We start from the raw sequence: 22,207 nt of genomic DNA, 5'->3' as shown, positions 1-22,207 counted from the left end.
GTAACAGTAACTTTCCGCAACAGGTTTTGTGCATTAGGCAGTAAGTGATCTTACCCATTATTATTATTACGTTTAGGAAAATGAAACTTGGTGGTATATGGCCCTTTGAGTGAGTGGTGTCTACACCAGCCACCTGCTTGCTATCCTGACTGTGACTTGTGTTTAGGCGGTGACAGTATTCCATGATTGTGAAACATTCTTCCTAGTTTTCTTTGAGCTCACTCCTTGGTCATAGTTTAGTATTTTCTTCAGACTCCCCAGACTAGTTCAGTCCCTTTCTTCTTTATGTTTCCATAATACTCGGTACTGCCCATTTTTGGCATTTTTCACACTACCAAGTAGGTACATATTTATGTAGTTATTGATTTAATGACCAATGTTACTTCTCTCACTAGATTGTGAATTTCTTGAGAGGAGAGCCTGTATTGTTCTTCTTAACTCCACAACCCCAGACTGAGCTTGGTGTACAGTAGTATACAGTAAATACTTAAGTGTTAAGTAAATGAATAAGTAAGGGAATGAATGAGACATGTGAGTCAAAGTTTGTGCATGCATGAGGAACCAACAGTAGATGATCATGCTTAGTCCTTATCAGTGATCACCCTCCACAGTGAGAAACAGTCCAGAGTTATATGCAGTGACCGAAGTAGCAAGATTGAATCTTGGTTGCATGCAGCCAGAGTTCTTAGAGTAAAAGTATAGCATGTCAGAGTCAAGGTTTTGTAGTGGTCAGATAATTAGCTTGACAATTTTACCTTGTGGTGGGAGTCAGATTGCCCTATGGCAGAATATGAATAAAACTATGGAAGGAAGAATGATCTTGTCCTGTGCAGAATGAGTGAATGTTGAATTTTTTTTTTTTTTGGTGTGCTCTTTATCAACTCCCTCGACATACACTCATGCACGGATGCACATGCGCGCGCACACACACACGATTTTCCTTAAATTAAAAGATAGTTTTGCCCTTTACTATGACCTCTTTTACTTTGCCAACTAGTCATTTAGCATCCTTATCCACGTTAAAATTTTTTTTAAAAAAATCTTAACCACAAGGTGTTTTAAAATAGACGCTAGGCTTTCTGTGTGTGGTAATTTTAAATGATCTCATTTCATTTTGCCCTAATGCCTACATAGTTGTTTATTTTTAATTCAGTGACCAAAAGTGATGGCATCCTCTCTCCATTCCCCACTTGGGCTATCAGAATACATAGTTTAATATAATATGACTTTTGCATAGTTTGGATATTTCCACTAGTGGTTATTACTGAGAATTTAGTTTCATATATTTCCTTCCCATATGTTAAGAAATTACCTAATCCAAGAAGCAGGCACTTTTTTCTAAGCATTTTATTTTTATATCTTATCCACAGTGTTATTTTTCAAAGTTTATGTATGCGGATAATACTAAATGATACTCACTAGTAATTGGGTGTTATCTTTTATTTCAACTAAAAACTTTTATTTATAGAAAAAAATATCTAATGTTACATCACTTTGTTATTTGTATCACAAAGAAAATTACCGTTCTTTACCTAGTATTATAGCTCTAGAACTAGGGAGAGATATAAAAGGTTTCAGAAGTTATTCTTACAATATCAGTTTGTAAACAAATTAATAGTTATTCCTTAAATTGTTTTCATCTTTCATTGAAGTCATTCACTGACTTTACTTAATTCATATTTTTTTTTTATCATATGTGCAAAAACGTAAGTACTTTATTTAGTTTGTGCAAGTTTTTTTTTGCCTTTAAAAAATACTGATGCGCCGAAACCGGTTTGGCTCAGTGGATAGAGCGTCGGGCTGCGGACTGAAGGGTCCCAGGTTCGATTCCGGTCAAGGGCATGTACCTGGGTTGCAGGCACATCCCCAGTAGGAGATGTGCAGGAGGCAGCTGATCTATGTTTCTTTCTCATCGATGTTTCTAACTCTCTATCTCTCTCCCTTCCTCTCTGTAAAAAATCAATAAAAATATATTAAAAAAAATACTGATGGTATATGAAAAGATTTTTCCCTTCACAGCCACTTTTCTTTTTTATATCACATTATGTAGTGTTTAATCTCCTTCCTCTGTTGCTAATTACTGGATTCTAGAGTAAAAGCTATCTTTATCATAATCAAAACTAGCCACTCCTTTTTTTTTTTAGATGAGGAAACTGAGCTACAGAGGTTTTAAATCAAAATTTCAGAGCTATTTGATGGCAGAGTTTATATTGAATAAAGGTCTAGTGATTAGTGTATCGTTCAGTACATTCCCTCATTACTTTTTAATGTATGTAAACTGAACTTCCCTAATACAAGGTTGTATTGTTTGTAGTAATAGTACCAATAATGAGAATGTACTAGCTAACATTTACTGAATGTTTACATGCCAGGTGCTCTCTTAAGGATTACTCTGTAAGGTAGCTAGTGATTTGTACTCACTTTCAAGGAAGCTAACACAGTATTAAGTACATGTTGGGTTTCATAATGTGTATAATATCTCTGCATACTCCGCAGTGTTTTACCTAAAAAAAAAATACTTGTTGTTTCCTCCTCTATCATGAGTGAAATCATAGGGAGAAGAAAATTCATTTATTAGCTACATTTACTTAAGAAACATATACATAGCATGGCATGACTTCTGTGCCTGGCAGCGTGGCATGAAAACCTTTCCTCTGCAAACACCCGTGCTACATAGTGTATAACATTTAATTCTAAGTGACATGCTGAACCTTCAAGAAAGGGGGGAAGATGTCTAAAACAAGGAGGAAACTGCAAGAGTGGTAAGCAGGCACTTAAACTTTGACTATCCTAATGGGCTGTAGCAACCTCAGTTATCAATAGGCTTGGCTTTTAATCACCAAGAAGGTGGCGACAAGAAGTGTGGAATTGGAATGTGGTATACAGATTCTCTAAGCTCTTATCTTTTAAGGACCCTTCTTTTTCTGAAATCAATAAAAACATTAAAAAAAAACCAAGTAATAAACGAGGTACTAGAATGTATGGATTTAAACTAAGGTATCTCTTTGCTCATTCTGTCCGTGTGAAGCTGAGTCTAGTTGTCTAATATTTATTTGCTATTGTTGATGTTAAAAAAATGTAAAGAGAGAAGCTGATCTGTAGATACATGTTGGTCAGTAAATGCTTGCTGCCTCCCTTTCTACTAGTAGTTAGAGCAGTATGCACAGGGATTGCTGAGGTGCAAGTGAGGGTGGAACAGTGGGAAGTAAGACTTCGTGTTTTGTTCCTTGTGAATATTTAAAGATGAATTCTGTCACCTAAATATCACTGTGAGCTACACTTTTGAGATTACTTTTTATTTCACACTATTTAATTAATTATAGTTCAATGGTTAGATTTTATATTCTGTTGATAATATTACATGATTTTTTTATTACCCTGATAATTTGGCTTAAATTAGAATGTCACTTCATTTACTTTTTCATGTTAAAAACAATGAAATCATCATTATAAACAATGTTAACAAAACAAACACTACCTTTTTCATTTTTTGTGTGTCCTGTTTGCTTGTGTTATTAGAGGGAGCCATTTGTAATCTTTGTTGTCTACTGAGTCTTGGAACCAACCAGCTTTCTTGGTATACCTTGTATTTTCTTGCCTAGCCAGCTACTTTTGTTTAGAGTTACACTTTATTTTTATGTGATAAATCTTCCTCTCAGTTTACTTTCTCCATTTATTCTTCCCATGAAAGAATAATGCCTACCTCTTGCTATATTATCAATCATTTGGAAGCACTTTTCTGTTGTTATTTTGGGTAACGCTCCTTAACAACTCTAAATGGCTATCACTTCAGTGCATTTTGTGTTTTTTTTTTAATCCTTAGCCGAGGAGGCTATTTTTCCATTGACTTTTAGGGGGAGTGGAAGGGAGGGAGGGAGTGGAGAGAGAGAGAGAAAGAGAGAGAGGGAGGGAGGGAGGGAGATAGACAGATATCTATGTGAGAGAAACACATCCATTGGATCCATTTGTTGTCTCTCACACTGTCTAAAACTCTAAACACTGAACAACACTGTCCAGGGCTTCAGTGCATTTAAAAAAATAATTTATTTCTTCCTTCTTTCAGAAACCTTTATAATTGGTTCACTGTCTTATTATTTTTGTGTATCTAGTGTGTGTTCTGCTTGCTCAGGTGTACTAAATGACCTTTTGTTTCATTTTATTAAATTACTAGAGGCCCGGTGCACAAAATTCATGCATTCGGTGGGGGGGGGGGTGTCCCTCAACTTGGCCTTTGCCCTCTCGCAGTCTGGGAGCCCTCAGGGGATGTCCGACTGCTGCAGAGGCAGGAGAGGCTCCTGCCACTGCCGCTGCGCTCACCAGCCGTGAGCCTGGCTTCTGGCTGAATGGGGCTCCCCTGTGGGAGCACACTGACCACCAGGGGGCAGCTCCTGCATTGAGCGTCTGCCCCCTGGTGGTCAGTGCATGTCATAGTGACTGGTCGACTGTCTGGCCCTGGTGGTCAGTGCTTGTCATAGCGAGTGGTTGCATGCCCTTAGCATACCATTAGCATATTACGTTTTGATTGGTTGAATGAATGAATGGACGACTGGACAACCGGACACATAGCATATTAGGCTTTTATTATATAGGATATAGGATAATAAGGCTTGTAACAAAAAGAGTAGTCTTCTGGGCCCTTTATCATCATCACATTTTTTTTTAGAGGCAGTTATTTTTTGTTTATTCTTTGATATTTGCCTCTAAATAAAATCCATATACACTTTTTGATTATTTTTACTAACTCATTTTTTGTTGTTTTTGGGGGATAATCATTTATTAGTATCTCTGTTTTGTTTTTCTTGAATTTGCCACTTTTCAGTGAGAAATCCTTCTGTTTCTTTTCTGGAGTTTATGTGACTGGTTCTCAGAGTTCTTAGGACTAAAAGAAAAGGAGTTCTCATCCCATGCATATGCTCTTTATAGATTTTTAGACAATCTCCCTTTTTAGAATGGTCCCTCTGGTCCAAAATTCTTCTGGTTTAACCTCTCCAGAGTAAACCCTTCAGTCTTTTACCGGAATGAATGTAGGTTCTCACTTGCATGCCTGCGTGAGGTAAGGGAAAGGCTCTGTAGTCATTTGATAGACTCTCAGTCACTCATCTTTTTGGCCTCATCTGCATTCTTCTCCTCTGAACTACCTGGTTCCTTTAATTCTCTTTCCATGGCTTATTGCAGATCTACTTGCTTCTTACTGTAATTACCCGTGGCCACTTTTCTTTGTGATTGTCATCAGTTCATCTTTTAACTTATAGGTAATAATAACAGGAGGATAATATTAAAGCAGTTCACAACAAAATTGAGGGAAGGTACAGAAATTTTCCATATACCTTCTGCCTCCATTCCTGCATAGCACCCCCCAGTATCAGCAACCCCCACAGAGTGGTACATTTGTTAGAATTCACGAACTTCCATCGACACATCATAATCACCCAAAGTCCATTGTTTACATCACCAAGATTATTTTTTACTAGCATCTTTTCTTCATTGTTAAAGTCTATAAAGATATAACTATATTTTTTAAAAATCTACGCTTGTGGCATTAAAAACAAAGTATAAAGAGGCTTTTCTTAAGGAGAAATTATGCATAATTAAAATGTCTGAGAAATGTAGTGATCATAATAATGTGAACTAAGTTCTTAATAGTTTTAGTCTAAACCAAGATACTTTTGTGTAGGTATATGAGAATATGAGATTTTTATTAGAAGAAGTTTTAGGCATCTTCTGATTGGAGTCTTAAATATAACATGTTAAATATTTAAAAAGACCTAACATTTTTGATTCATGGTAGAGTCCTAAACTTTAGTAAACTGTGGAAGCAGCAGTTGTATAAAATAATTTGAAAACAAATTCATGTTAGCCTATTTCTGTTGTTTTGCTTTTGCATTTTCCAGAAACTAACTCATTTTTTTGTTTCGGTTCCGAACACCATCAGGAACCTTGAGAGTATCTTTCAGGTGCTCTCGTCTGCTGACCACTATCTTGGTTGTTTATATTTCTTGAAAAATTAGCACAAAACAAGAGTCTGACTGTGCAGACTTGAGAGCTAGGGGAGGGTATTATTCCATTTTGTATCCTTCTCATCGTCTAACATAATGATTGGAGTAAATTACCCACTGATTATAACTTCCTGCAACCGCAGATGATGTTCAGTATGTAGGGTAGCTCAGCTTCCTTTGTAAGGACAGATGTGATCCAGGCCTTGCCACTTTCATTATTTCTCTTAGACTTGGTTTTTCCCATATGTAAATGGAACAGTAATAATAACTATTCCATTTTTCAGGGAAGGGAATAATGAATAAATAAACTAGGCATAGTGAATGCACTTAGTAAGTACTTAGCGAATGTTAGGTGCCATAATAACTATTACTATTGCCACTACTGTTACTGCTATGTTTATATAAATATTGTTGACATCACTTAATTTTCTGAGATGCCGCTGCTTAAGTTTTTTGTTAAGATTTTGAAAATGTGATAAAAATAATGATAAAATCAGAAAAATACATAACATTTTAGAAACCTGTTCTGAGGATAGTAAATATCACTTCAAATGGAAACAATACAGGTGGTGAATATTGGAAAATAACAACTAATCAATACATGTTTATATAATAGCCAAATAGAAATTAGTAAATTAATAGTTGCTGCTGAAGTACGAGTTAGTATGTAAGACGGTATTTCTTTCTTTTTTTTTTTTTTTAAATATATTTTATTGATTTTTCACAGAGAAGAAGGGAGAGAGATAGAGAGAGTTAGAAACATCGATCAGCTGCCTCTTGCACATCCCCCACCGGGGATGTGCCCGCAACCCAGGTACATGCCCTTGACCGGAATCGAACCCGGGACCTCTCAGTCCGCAGGCTGATGCTCTATCCACTGAGCCAAACCGGTTTCGGCATAAGACGGTATTTCTTAACCTGTTGTCCTTTAACCATTTTCATATCAAATAGTGTATTAATTAAACTGCAGATTCCTGGGCCACATCTTAGGAAGATTCTTTGAGCATCATGGGGCTTATTGAACACACTAAAGTTTGAGAAAAAAGATTTCAAAATAATCTATCTATATATATAAAAGCCTAAGCGACTGAACAACCGGAACCAGCGGTCACTATGATGCACACTGACCACCAGGGGGCAGACACTCAGTGCAGGAACTGCCCCCTGGTGGTCATGCACTCCCACAGTGGGAGTGCTGCTCAGCTGAGACCCATCCCGCTGGCCCCCAGTCTGGCAGCAGCCACTCACTCCCTCAGTAGTCCTGCAGGTCCAATCTGGAAAACTGGCCAGGCACCAATGGACCAGTGCCACTGGCACTATCCTGACAGTGCTGTTGGCTTCCTGGAAGTCGGCCTCAGGCAACATGGCCGCTTCCACTCCCTAGATACTCTGCAAGGAAGAAACAATATAAAAGCAACCGCCAGGTGGCTCTTGACAACTGGCACGAATGTCAGCAGGATGGATCCAGATCAGGGCTGGCAAGGGCATCCCACCGTCCGCCTGGAGGGCTGATTGCATCCAGGTCCCCCGACCCCCCCCCCCCCCCCCCCAGAACCCACCCGTGCACAAATTCCTGCACTGTGCCTCTAGTGTTTAATATATTTATCATAGAAATTTTATTGTTTTCTTAATCATAGTTTGCTTAAATAAGTTTCAAATATGAAGGATAGTATACATTTGATCAAAATGTGAAATAGGGGAAATTATGTTGGTAGGTGTTTGCGAATATCGGCAAAATGATTGGTAAAGTCTTCTGTGATGGGATCAAGTTGTATTTAAACACTTTCACTAACTATAGGACTTTGAGTAAAAATTACTTAACCCCTCTATGCGTTGAATAGCAATCTGAAAATGAGGATAATAAACATTTTTATAATGGGCCTGTTATGAGGATAAAATGAGATAACGTACATGACACATAAGTCCTCAGTAAATGTTAGTTGATTAGAGTTGGTCATCAGTAGCATTATCATTGTAGTAGTCTGCAATATTGTCAGAATAATGTTCTTGAAGAGTCTCTGCCTGATTAATTTCACCTACCCTTCAGGGCCAAAATGACTTTCTCCCATTTTGAATTGTTTTCTCTATCATTTACTTTATGGTAATTATTCCCTTCTGTGCTTTTATGCCCTTTAGCAAGTAGCACATAGTAGAGATATTAATATCCACTTTTTTGGTTAATTAATATAGAATACCTTTTCTTTCTTTTATATACATTTTGTATGTTAATTTTGTTTATAAGCTAATGCATTTTAACTTCGGAGCTGTTTTGAGCTATCTTGTTTCTCTTTCCTCACCCTACCTGACCAAGATAATTTGAAGAGGTCTGTTTACTCTGGAAGTTTCCTGTTTAAATTAAATGTCTCTGCCTAAATGAAACTAAATTCATAAGTTAAATTTGCTTCAAAACTGAAAATCTTACCTATATTCTAAAGCCAAATATGATTTTCAACATCTTCTGTTTTTTTAAAAAAAATATTTGCTTAAACTATTTACTTTATTTTTTGAGCTTGACTAATCAAGAACTGACTATGTGAATATAGTTATGAGAGTTCAGACCATTTATTTTAAAATTGCATCCTTTTACCTCCTAAACACTAAACTATGAAACCTACTAAAAATACTGTATGAACATCTGAGGTAGATAATTAAAGTATAATTAAGTTTAAATGCCTTAGTGAAGGAGTATAAAAATTATTTAAATTCAATCGGCTAGTACATTTGCAGTTTTCTTTTATTAGGTGTGAAATCTAAGAATCCCCTGCCAACTCTTGAGGGCTCAATCCAGAATGTTGAATTGAAGTACTGCAGCACATCATTGGTCAAATGTGCCTCTGGGACCGTGGGATCAATAAAAATTTGTGCCAAAGCCCCAGGTATGTGCAGCTGGACCGTGTAAAACTTTATTGCCTGTATAGGAGAATTGGCCTTACATTTTACAAGGAGCGTTACTGAAACAAGAATTTACTCATTGTTCCTATGAATCAGAGGTTTTAAATTTTTTTTATTTTACTTAAAATTTTTTATTAATTGTGCCAGGATGATACCTGTTAACTTTAATAAATTAAGTTTTATTTAAGGAAAAAGTTTTAAGAATGGTTATAAGGGAGAAAAATTAAAGGAAAGTTTATTCTTATACTTTTGGGAAAAATAGTAGGTACATATATATGACATTAAAATTAAATTAAAATGTTGTTAGTATAATAAAATTAAGCAGAAAATCCAGTTGTTTTTCTATTTAAGGTTGTAATTGACTTCACTTTCCTATCAGTACTTTACTTAATAATATTTCCCTTAAATTATTTGTCTTTAATTTTTTTCAGTACAAGCTAAATTTGTAGGTAAGTATAAAGATAAGGTACAGATTCCATTGAATATTTGAAGCATTGTGTGTTCAAGTTGTTTTCTAAGTTTTTCTGAACATGTTTTACATTGATTAGCTAAATATGAAAATGTATTTTTTAAAGAATTAAACATGCTTTTAATTTTATAATTTTTAATAAAACTACATGTACACCTAAAATTACCAAATATAGTTGAAATGTTATAATGTTAGTATATTTTAAGATAAGCATCCTCAAGCTACTCCTATATTTTATTTGATAAGATTTTTTTTCATTAATGTTTCTATTCAGGTGAGAGTGGAAAAGAGAAATTGATTCCATTGCTTCAAGGTCCTTCTGACACTAAAGACCTTCATAGCAGCAAGTGGCTCAATGAGAGTAGGAAGCCAGAATCTCTCTTAGCTCCAGATTTGATAGCCTTCACAGTGCAAGTTCCCCAGTATATGGACTACTGCCACAACTCTGGTGAGTACAAACTTACCTTTATTCTTTTAGTTGTTTTTTTTTTTAAATTAAGGCTTTTAAAATTAGACTTAAAAAAAAACCATTTGTGTTCATTGTACTCTCTGCAGTTGTACTCCTTAAAAATACAAATGAAGTATTTTTGTATCATCTTCGATAAATAATGTGTATAAGCAATAACGATTTTATTTTATATGAGAGAATTCAGTTGTATGAATAGCAAACTTAGAATTCATACTACTAAATCCAACTGAGTTTTAAAATATACCAAGTAATAGGTAGAAAAGAGTAAAAGAAATATAAAACACTGGAAAGAGAAACCACTTTTCATGAGTTAGTAGTACTTTGTTACCCAGTTTGCCATATTAAAATTAGGTGTTTGGGATTCCTGTAGCTTTGCAAAAAAGGAAAAGATGTTGATGGTGGAACCAAGAAAAAACTCAGAGGTCAAGATCTTATTTCTTGAGTTGCAATCTTCTCTAGAAGCACTTTGCCTGTAATCTACTTCATTTTATTCAACATCATAATAGCAGAGCCACACTTTTCATGTAGAGAGGAGATATCAGAAAGGTCAACAAAAACTGCAGAAAAAAAGATATGGTTACTTGAGACCAATATCAGCAGTATCCACACTAATAAAAGAGAAAAATGCAAATTGACCGTACCTCCACGACACCCAACAGCTAATCAGGAGTGTGTATACAAATTAACCCAACAAAGATGGCGGGTTAATTTGCATATGCAGGTGCCAAGCGGCTGGGGGCGGGATGCTTGCATTGTTGCCATGGTGCAGGTGTTCCGCATCGCTCCAGCCGCTCGGGGCCTCTGGGCAGCATGGGAATGCAGAAGGGTGTCTCCGGGCGAGAGGAAAGGCAGGAAGGTGGCTCCAGCTGTAGTGAAGGCAGTGCCGGCAGTCAGGGGAAGGAAGCCTATTCTTGCACGAATTTTCATGCATTGGGCCTCTAGTGTGGTTAATACAGCCAAGGTGGTCACTCAGTGAGGCTAGAAATAAGATAGCTATATACAGATTTCTTAAAAGGATAGGGGGTCTGAAATTTTTCTTTAGAATTAATTGGCCAAGTGAGGAAGTGGTTTAGAATAGTTGCCTAAGAGTAAAGTTCTGTTAACATTAACAGGTATTACAACTTACAGGAAACATGTTAAACATTACTGTACTAAGTTCAAAGTAGAAGCCATGAAAAGATTTGTAATTAACTGACTAGACAGAGGCTAAATGGATATTCAAATATTCAAAGTGTTGCACAAGTGCATATACACAGGGATACAGAAAACATTTGAAAGATGAATATTGTTACAGTAGCATTTACAGCTGAATGGCATCCACATTAGAAACTGGACATATTATTTGAAAGGTAAGTCTGAGGACCCACTGTGAACAGGCTGCTAAAGACACACTCCTCAAAAAGAACTTACCAGCCTGATGAGAATAGGTATGGAATTCTAAGGAAAAAATGTGAGGATGAGGCAAAGCCCAAACTAAAAATGTGGTTACGGGTAAGGTTTTATCAATTTTTTAAGACAGGGTTTGGTAAACATTTTAATAAAGGGCCAAATGACTATTAGAATTTGTGGACCATAACCTATCTCAGCAACTCAGTTCCGATGTTACATCACAAAAATAGCCATAGATAGTATGTTAATAAATGGGTGTGACTGTGTTCTAATAAAACTTTAATTCCCCCAAACTGGAGGGGGCCCTGGCCAGGTGGCTCAGTTGGTCGGAGCATCGTCCCATGGACCAAAAGATTGCGGGTTGGATTCCCGGTCAGGGCCAGTATGCAAGACAACCGATCTCTCTCTCTCTCTCTCTCTCTCTCTCTCTCTCTCTCTCTCTCAAATCAATAAAAACGTATCCTCAGGTGAGGATTAAAAAATATATATAGTAAAAAAAACTGGAGGCGGGGCCAAATTTAGCCTGTGTGAGTTAGCTACCCCCTGTTTTAAAGAGAAGAGATTTGTGGTTAAATAAACATCACAGTTTGTTAATGCCTTTTTAATAGTGTTCCTTAAATATGCTATCTGGTAAACTTCTTTATGTAATTATTCATATAGTAATTTTTGATAGATTTTGTTTTCAAATCATCATATCATTGAAATGTTATTGAAATGACCAGATCACATGGTTAGAATTTTGATATCTAAGAAGGGAGTAAGCTTGTTTATGTCTACCATATACTCTTGGAGAGGGACTCTGTGTTTATTGTTTTGCCATATACAGTTAGAATGAATCAATGTGTCAAACTTATTCAAATAATAATCTGATATTTCTCATAACAATATTTATATTCTTTGTAATTTAAATGAATTTCTGGATTCACCAAAATGTTGCATTTCTAATCTATTATATAGGTCTAAAAGTAAACTATTATAAAAAATTCTACTTGTGATATTTCTAGGGTAAAGTTTTACAATTTTTTCTTGCTATTGAGGAATTTACCTAGTCTTCAACATTAATGTTTAGTAATATGTTTATGGATTTATGTGTAAAATTTTAATGTGATCATGTATTTGGTGCTTTGAAAATATTCCCTTGGGTATGTTTTAATCCTAAAATGTAATATGTTTTTATTTAAACTACATTCCCCTATTTTATTTAGGGCATTTTTTAAATTTAAATTTTCCATTCACCTTGGTACTGCCACCCACATTCATGGCTTAGGTATTTATGATATGGTTTTGAGAGAGCTCATAAACATTAATTTTTAAAGTCAGTTTAAAAATACTATTGAATAATCTTATGTTCCTGTAATAAGATTTAAATTGGAGGTGTGTGTATGTGTGTGTGTGTGTGTGTGCGTGTGTATCTGATATTACAGACAAATCATAAATAAATTTTAAATGAAGAAATAATTCATTAACAATTTGTCAAGCCTTTACTGAAATATCACTCTTTCAGCAAGTATTTTCCTGGCTTGTATTATACATTTTTTTTCTATTTTTCTTATACACATGTGCATGCACACACGCATAGAAACGTCTTATTTCCCTGCTCTTCTTTAGTTTTTCTGAGTACTTATTGAGGGAGGGAGGGAGGGAGGGAGGTAGAGAGAGAGAGAGAGAGACAGACAGACAGACAGACAGACATTGATGGGTTACCTTCTCATATGAGCCCTGACCAAGTATCGGACCTGCAAACTAGGTATGTGCCCTGACCGGGAATCAAACCTGCAACCTTTCAGTGTATGATGCTACTATGAACTGGCCAGGGCTGCTTTTCTTTTTTTCTTGTGCTATTGGAATTTATGCTTCATTTAGTCAGGAGTTTTTGTCTTTTTTGGTCACCGCTGTATTCCTAGTATCTAAAACCATCCACATATAGTATGCTATCAACAAATATTTAATGAATGGATGAGCAAGCAAGTGATAATTACATATCCTTTTTTTTGAGGCTGGAACACCTAAGGGAAATGACGTAGGGATCTTCCCTAATGTTTTTAAAAAAAGATTCTGGTTAGTTAAATTCTAGGCGAAATATAATTAAAGGGAAGTACAAGTAATCTCTGCTGATTCCTTCACAGACAGACAGAAATCCAGGTGAGGTTGTTAATGAACTTTCCCCTTAGATTTATAGAATTTCCATGAGAGGTATTTGAATGTAGAATAGTAAGTGTATTTTACAGGAGCCTGATGATCATTCTAACGGGCTTCCTCCTGTCAAGTCATGATGTGTGCAAGACCGCTGTCTTTGTTCATATGCTTCCAAATTGAGGGCATTGTCAAACTGGGAGCCAGCTTGTGGATAGAGTATAGAAGTCAATTAGGATGTGAGTTTTGAGAGTAGCTTAGTTAGGATAAAGAGGCAGAGTTTTTTACTTTGACTTCAGAATGTAAGGGAATGGACAGCTTTATAAATATGAATTAGGTTTTTATGTGACAAAAAATATTCATGGTATCAGTGAAACTCATTGTAAAAATAGTACTTTTATAATTTAAAAATTACTGTCATATACATTCTTATATCTGTTTACAAAACAAGACTGTATTTAGCACAGCAAATGTAATTTCTGTCTTACAGAGGAGGAAAAATAGAGGCCTAGAAATTGTACAAGTACCTAGCCTGTCAGACTCTGAACTTGAACCTGGGGCTTCTAACCATATACCATTTCCCCACTGCCCTAGGCTATTTCTATTTATCATATAACCTTTGGGTCCACATTGCTGAACATGGCATCCCCCAGCTTTGCAAGTCCTGATCTTTAAGGAGCTCCTTTCTTACTTCATATTAAGCATCATCTGAAGAGCCACATTTTCATGGTTTCACAGCACTGCTTTCCCTCCAACGTCTCAGCTACTCCCTTTGCACTTTTTCCTCTTTCACCCTTCATTGTATTTTCTGATCCACTGACTGATTGCCTCAAAGTGGCTGAAGCCTCTGTAGGGTCTAGAGTGCCAGCCCACATTCTGTATTCATGTTAGTATGGACAGGAACCATTCAATACACTTCTGTTTCTTACATTTATGTAGATGTTAGGGGTCACATAGAGAAACTAGATGCTTCTTTGGCTCCTTCAGAGGTAGAAGAACTTGGTGACTATAATTGATGTATGTAAACTATTTTAAGGTGAGTTCTAAACATTTTTCTTATTTTATCTTTTAAATATAGACTTTGACTCTTTTTCATATACTGTATTTGCCTATGATTTATAACAGATTCTGCTTGTTAAAAAGTTCTGAGTCTGTTAACGCTGATATCTATATATATAAAAGCCTAAGCAACCGAACGACCGTTTGACTGGTTGCTATGATGCACACTGACCACCAGGGGGCAGACGCTCAACGCAGGAGCTGCCCCCTGGTGGTCAGTGTGCTCCCACAGCGGGAACGCTGCTCAGCTGACTGACGGGTGCCAGACGCTGGGCTCAGGGCTGGCAAGCGCAGCTGCGGCAGTGTGAGCCTCTCCTGCCTCCACGGCAGCGCACTACCAAGCCAAGGCGGCAGTTGACATCCCCTGAGGCGTCCCGGATTGTGAGAGGGCACAGGCCATGCTGAGGGACCCCACCAGTGCATGAATCTGTGCACCAGACCTCTAGTTAATGTATAAATAAATTTTGGGGTGTCTGCTATTTAGGAATATAAAATGATTACAAAGTCCTGTAAACTTAGAATAAAGGAAGTTAGAAGTCATCCATTTTAATTTCCAAGTCAGTGTTGAGTCCTCTTTATGTGTCTTCCTTGCTCCATGTGCTTCAGATAGCTTGGCCTTGTTTTAGTTTCTCAGTGGTGACTATGCTTTTGCGTATGCTGTTTTCTCTGTCTGGGATTCTCACACCTCTCCTTACTCTTTCCCTTTATACCTGTTTAAATCAGTCTTAAGATCCTAGCTCAATGGCTACCTCTTCAGGGAAACCTTCACTAATGCTGCCTTTCTCCTCTCCCCAGCAACAAATTTGATTAAGTGCCTTCGTTACATTCATTTTTATAGTTCACTATACTTTCATAACACTTAATGATAGTGTATATTTATTTAGTTGTGTGATTTGAATGCTGTCTGTCTTCATCATTTGACAGTGAGTCCTGTGAGGGCAGAGTTAGTCATTATCTCCAGGGCCTACACCAGCGGTTCTCAACCTGTGGGTCGCGACTTCTTTGGATGATCCTTTCACAGGGGTCGCCTAAGACCATCGGAAAACACATATATAATTACATACTGTTTTTGTGATTAATCACTATGCTTTCATTATGTTCAATTTGTAACAATGAAAATACATCCTGCATATCAGATATTTACATTACGATTCATAACAGTAGCAAAATCACAGTTATGAAGTAGCAACGAAAATAATTTTATGGTTGGGGGTCACCACAACATGAGGAACTGTATTAAAGGGTTGCGGCATTAGGAAGGTTGAGAACCACTGGCCTAGACATTACTTGGCACATAGGGAATGCTTGAGAGATCATTTGTTGAATGAATGAATGTATTGACAGATAAATAGTATGTTCTTAATACACTGTAACCTCCTTCCTTTTTCTATCCCTATGTTTCTTCCTCCTTTTGTTAGTGGAAGTGGAGTTCTTGAAGTGCCAAGAAGAAAAGAATTTCTTTAGGCCCCCACGGGATGATAGGGTTTTGTGGAAAGCTTTATTGATATGTAAAATTAGGAGTTTCCCTCCAGCATCCCATCTCCATCCATCTCACTGTGGAAGAAGTCCAGTCTTGTCTTCAGCAGAATTAAGGCCACTGCCCAGAATTTCTGTTCCATATTAGAGTAGAGTTCAGTCCAGCATCTGGCTTTGCTTGTGTCCCCAGCTGCAGTCCATTGTGTGCGGGGTCCCCATGGCCATGGGCCATTTGTCTGCTTAAAGCCACGTGGCTATGGAGGCAAGTGCTCTGGTGAGTGCATGTCACGGAGCAAGAGAGAAAAGGGAACAAGGTGCACGGGAACTCTTTGTCTGGGCCTCTTAACCTTCCAAGATTTCACGAGCTTGCAATGGCTCCACCCTTCTAGTCTATCCATTGATCCCCAGGCTAGACTGATAGGGAGTGCCTTCCTGTATCATCCCTACTTTACTGTGCATGCACTCATCTCCCCTTTTGTTTGATCTCTTCCCCCAGTGATCCGCAGGGAATGAACTAGTGGTTCCCTGGGGAGTAGGAAGCTGTAGCTTCCTCGTGAAGCTGCACAGATGACCATGCTTATCATGTGTGGTCTCCCCTTTTCTCTCTTCCTGTTATTAATATTAACTGGCTAATTATGACAATAACACTTCTACTTCTTCTGTGTATTTCTATCGTTGGAGAGAGTATCTACCAGTGTCTAGGGATCAATAGTTCATATTCTATTGTATCCTCTGTTCATTGGACTATAACTGTCATTTTTTTAGTCTGGTTTTAGTCCTAAAAGTGACATGAAATAATTGATCAGCTCTAAATATACCCTACAAAATCCATTATTATCTTATCTTTCTTAACTTTATTTCTCTTTCTCAGTATTCATCCTCGTTAGTCTTTGGCATTTATCATATGACCATACCCTTTCTTTTGCAGCCTTAGTTTCTTGGCTGTCAGGTACTGAGACAACTCTCTGTAAGTCTTCCATGTTTTTGCTTACCTTGTGAATGGAAGTGCTCATACCCTTTGTTCTGGACTGTCACTTCAAGGATGTTTGTGTTTGTGTTGACAGTCTTGGAAGATAGAACTGGTATCTCCCTCTGAAGGCAATGGAAGGCATGCTTACTGCCCATTATAACAGATTAGGTTCCTCAATTCAGGGTTCATTTCTTATCATGCATTCCACTGCATGTGCAGTCACCCATCTGGATACATTTTTGTTGTCATCTCTGTAGAACCTGGGGATAAAGGAAACTGATGCAAATGATGTTGATACTCACGTTGCATGCTGTGCTATGAATAATACAGTCCTTTGACTCTGGAGTCTCCGATCTTCTACAGCATTCAAGACATAGTTATAGGGTAAAAATCTTAGGCTCAGAATTTTTGACCCAGAACAATGTAGTTTTCTGGTTCTCCTTGCTGAATTACCCCCATTTCTCACCTCAAATATGTTTCTTTTGTGCGTTAAATATAGGTTCTTTCCAAGATTGATTATGCATTGGTCCTCACCTTCCTATTTGGATTATATACTCAAACGCTCCTGTTTTCAGCAACCAACCATTTTCCTTTGAGATCCCGACTCCAAATGTCAACCACCTCTATATCCCTATGTATATTTTAATGGTGCCTAGTTCATTTATAATTCAACTCAATATAATTCCCCCACTCCATTTCATACTCCATTATTCGCTTATTTCAATTAGTGGCACCATTAAAAACTTCTCTCTTAATGCTGTCAGTTTCAGCACTAGCTCAATTCTCCTTCTTTCTTGCTGCATGTGGTAGATGTTCTACAAAATATTTTCTTGTTTAAATTTAAATAGTCCAGCATAAATATATTAAATTTATTTTAGTCATTTCCCATATGATTTGTCTTCAGATTCATTGTCATACTGATTACTTCCACTACTTGTTTGAAAATGTCTCTTTTAAAATTTAATGCAATCCAACACAAAGTACAAAGTTTATTTCTCAGGGAAGATTTGTATAGTGAACTTGTATTTAGTTACTATTTGTCTTGAATTTATGTGTCACTGGAAGCCAGAGTTTTTCCCCTCACATAAAATACTCTAAAGACAGCTTTCCATATTTTATATGTCTACATGAGTTTATGAATTTGCTTGAAGAATTTTACAGTTATTCTATGAAATTTCATCTAATTGATTTTGATCCACTGTTAATAAAAAGATAGCTTTTAAAGTATGTTTTTGGCTTATACAAGTTGCTTGTATGAGAACAATGAGATGAATACGCTATTTTGATTTTAATATATAAAAACCAAAATATTTCTAAGATTAAAAAAGTAGAATTATGTGATGATTATGATATTATTATCAAATAATGGAAAACAAGTGTTCTTCCTAGAATGTCATCCTATATAATAATCCTGTATAATAAAAGGCTAGTATACAAATTGTCCCCTTGACCTGGAGTTCAACCAGGGGGTGGGCCGGCAGGACCCCACCCATGCACGAATTTGTGCACCGAGTCGCTAGTTTAAATATAATATAGTTTAAGCCCATCTTTCTATTTCCCATTATAACTAGTTTTAGAAATAAAGTTTTTAACTTTAGTAGATTGACCTACTAAAAGTTATTACAATATTTACTGATTAAACATAGGCAACTTTTGATCATTGTTGTTGAAAGGAAAGTCACTATTACAGTTCTGGTCTCTGAAAATTCATAGTTAAATTGGGGAGGGGGGAAGTGTCTCTCTCTTGATTAAAACATACCAGTAAACATACTAGTATATGCTCTTATTTCACCATTCAGAATTGGTTGGATAGAATATGAATTGTTTGGTAGTTTTTTAAATGGAGACAGTATTTTAGATTGTAAATTTTAATTTATGGAGAATATTTTTTTGTTCAAAAAATTCTCCTTCCAATGTAGAACTAAGTGAATTGCCTTGAAGTTATGTTTTCAGTATTTTTGACAGGACACATGAGTAAGAATGCTTATATATTGTAGCAATTAAAGACAATTCACATTTGTGGTTTGGGCATAAATGTGTAAAAATTATACCCATCTATCTTATTACATTTCCTCTTTCCTCCCTGAGGACTTTACTATGTACTTTATCTGTAATTGTTGCCAGTTTTCTATCGTGTTCCCACTGGGCTTCTGGTGCAAAAAATCTTATCCTCTTGATGACAGAGCTTGCCTGAATGATTTCATGCTCCTAGCATTTTGTTCACGGGAATTAGGGGCAAAATGTAACTACAGCTGAACAGAGCGTCTATTTTTGTAATTTTGGAGTTTAGACTCTGTTATTGAAACTAAATGAAGAGATGCAGGTGTTCTCCAGTCCAAGCCCTTTGGGAGTTTTGATGGTAGATGCTTGAAAAGAAAATGCATGTGTTTCCAGAGTCAAACAGCAGCTGTGAGACAAGGATTTATGTTTTTCTCAGAACTTTGGGATTTCAAAATGTTACATTTAATCACAAGCACAGAAAGGGGAGCAAATGTTAAAGATGTTACGCATAAAAGTAAGTTTACTGATCTCTTTACCATACGAACTGGTTGTGGGAATATAGAAGCAAAGTGATTTTTAATCATAATGTAAACAATATCTATAGGATTATGATTGTCAACCAGGACATAGCCTTTTGACAATGTTGCATTTGTAGTACAGATAATTTTTTATCCTGCCAATTAAAAATTGTTTTCTTAAAAATTGTTTTCTTCTGTTTAGACACACACACACACACACACACACACACACACTGAAAGGTTTGTAAACTATTTACAAAATGCATTTTGATGATAATTAGTTTTGTAAAAAGTTTAATAAATATTTTGCACAGTACAATGTTTTTAAGTACAGGAAATGTAAATTTCTGCTTAGAATAGTAATTAAGGGAATTTACAGATATATTGAAAACATATGTTTATGTACATATTAAAGCAGCTATATATTTAAAACATTTTTTTTTTCAAATCATGATGTTGTTGTGTGTTGTTGTTGATTCTCAAATTCATCTTTATTGAAGTAAAGCACGGGTAGGGAACATCTGGCCCGCGGGCTACATAGGCCCGCGAGCTGTATAAGGCTTGTGAAATCATTTGGTCTGGCCCTGCCAAGGCATTAGGAGTGAGTTAATGAAATGTTTGACCAAATATAGCAGGCTAATTTTTAAGTTGATAATTTTGTATGGCTCACGAATGTTATAAATATCCAAATGACTCTTGCCGAAAAATGGTTCCCTGCCCCTGAAGTAATATATTTTAGAATTTCTTTGCCATTTTCATTTGTTTGCCTTTTTTTTTTTTTTACTATAATCATTCATTGGTTTGTTTATGCAACAACTGTTTATTGCAAGTTTTCTGTGTGCAGAAATATGATGTATGGAAGTCTCTGCTATAGAGGAACTTCTAATATATTGAGGAGAAAGGCATATAAACATTAAGGCTGAAAGAATGAATGAATTATAAAAAAGCTTATATTCCAAGTTCGAATTTATCCATTGTAAACTATATTACTTTGAGTAAGTCACCTCATTGAGTGGTGTTTCTCATCTGTAAAAAGAGGATATTCTTATCTGGTTGCTAGGCTTGTTTTGTAGGTTAAATTAAACTATATTCTCAAGTACATTGTAAATTGTAAAACATAAGGTTAGCATGAAGTATTAATTACTCTGTACAATATAGTACTGTATATTAATTAACTTTCATTCAGTTTAAGGTTTTTTTCTTACCTTGTTCTCTGCATCTACCTAATCCCTATGCACTTTAAGTTTTTCTTCAACTAAACTCTCTAAGCCTGTGGGTATGCAGTTCTGACGTAGGAGCAGCAAATCCTTCACTCAGTAGAAGAATCTAATCTCTTTCCAGCTTGAAATGTCTCCTGGATGCCATGATGCTAGGAGTCAGGAACAGACTCCAAAGCAACAGGAAATTACTTTCTTGCTCCTTTGAAAGGGCCCACATTCTGGAAGGAAGCCAATGTGACAAATCCCTTGAGCCTTGTGGGTGACCAGTTGTTTCCCTCTTTTATAGAACAAGGTCAGAATTTTGCATTTTTTTTTACTGCTTGTTTAGTAAAAGGAAATGTATTCAAAGTAAATATGTAGTATCTTCACTTTGTAAATAGTGAATTACAAGAAATATTTCAGAGTGTAACATGAACGCACTATAAAATGTGTAATGTTTTGTATATTTATATATGGAGCAAAAGGTCGTAACTATTTATTATTTAAGTTTATTTTAGAAAATGACATGTCTTTAAGGTAAGTTTTTATTTTTGCACTTCCTGTCAAGATTTTGAAGTTGACCGTATGTAGCTGTCATATGGCTGAAATGAGAGTAGGAAGCCTTAGTGAACCAGTAGGAGTAGATTTGCAAAAACACTTAGGAGTGATATTCACATTAGCATTTGCTACCTGCCTCTTCCTCTAACTGTTCCATTCCTCTGGAAGAAACTTGATTCCACAGCTAGCTTTGGCGTCCCTTTAAGTCAGTACAGTATACTCAGTATACCCTTATGTTATTGCGTTGTTTTGTAAATAAATGACGTGGGCCAGTTGTCCATTAATGTGTGAGAGTTTGAGCAATTTTCTGAGTGTTTTATTTTTACCTTCTTCAGACCTTTGCTCTTACTCTTCCCCTTCCTCTCCGTCCTTTCCCAATCATTTACTCCCTTCTAAGCATCATCACAGCACTTTGACCATATCACATGGCAGACAGTCATAACTGTTTATAGGATTTCTTCCCCGTGAAACTAGGAGTTTCTAAGGTTAGGGATCATGACAAGTACATGATAGGTATTTGGTAAGTAGAATATGGATCAAAGGAAATGGTTTTTGCCATTTGGGCGTAGCCCTATGTCTATAGGCCCACATCATTTCATTTCTAAATTGTTCTGTGGGACAAAAATGTAGTCTGACTTAGTCTGTTAAAGAATGGTTTTTAAAAAAAGTAAAATTATGACTTCAGACAATCATGACTGTTCAAAATAAAATGGACAAATGTTAAAGATTTTAAATCTCATTCTCAATGAGAGCACCAGAGAGGTGTTACATCTAGCTCAGAGGAGATCTGAATAAAGAGATTAGTGATACTGTGACAAATTTGAAAATGGGTACAAAGCTAGCTTCTTCTGCAGTGGAGAAGAGAGGTCGATTTAGCTTCTACCTGACAGAATTTATTTGCTTTTATAGTTGAGAATAATTTTGCATAGCTATCAGTTTACAGATGTAAGAAAGCTCAAAGGCAGTGAAATGTGCAGAGTCCATAGAATCAGACTCAGATAACCTGGAAGGGTGTACTCTAAACAATGCAGAACTTTTCGATTGAAGCACATTTTTCCCCTACAAGCCTTACTGAATT

At 36.3% G+C, this 22,207-nt stretch overlaps 1 protein-coding gene across 1 annotated transcript in view; it reads left to right on the top strand.

Moving 5' to 3' along the window:
* The window catches only part of VPS13B (vacuolar protein sorting 13 homolog B), a 583,949-nt gene that overhangs the window by 129,379 nt on the left and 432,363 nt on the right, over positions 1–22,207 (top strand). The window contains exons 18-20 of the mRNA XM_023763624.1: positions 8,738–8,872; positions 9,320–9,337; positions 9,632–9,805. Coding sequence (XP_023619392.1) covers positions 8,738–8,872; positions 9,320–9,337; positions 9,632–9,805 — 327 coding nt within the window. The remainder of the gene's footprint in view (positions 1–8,737; positions 8,873–9,319; positions 9,338–9,631; positions 9,806–22,207) is intronic.

This window comes from Myotis lucifugus, unplaced genomic scaffold, assembly GCF_000147115.1.
Source record: "Myotis lucifugus unplaced genomic scaffold, Myoluc2.0 scaffold_294, whole genome shotgun sequence".
Taxonomy (NCBI): domain Eukaryota; kingdom Metazoa; phylum Chordata; class Mammalia; order Chiroptera; family Vespertilionidae; genus Myotis; species Myotis lucifugus.
This window is presented reverse-complemented; position numbering and strand designations above follow the sequence as displayed.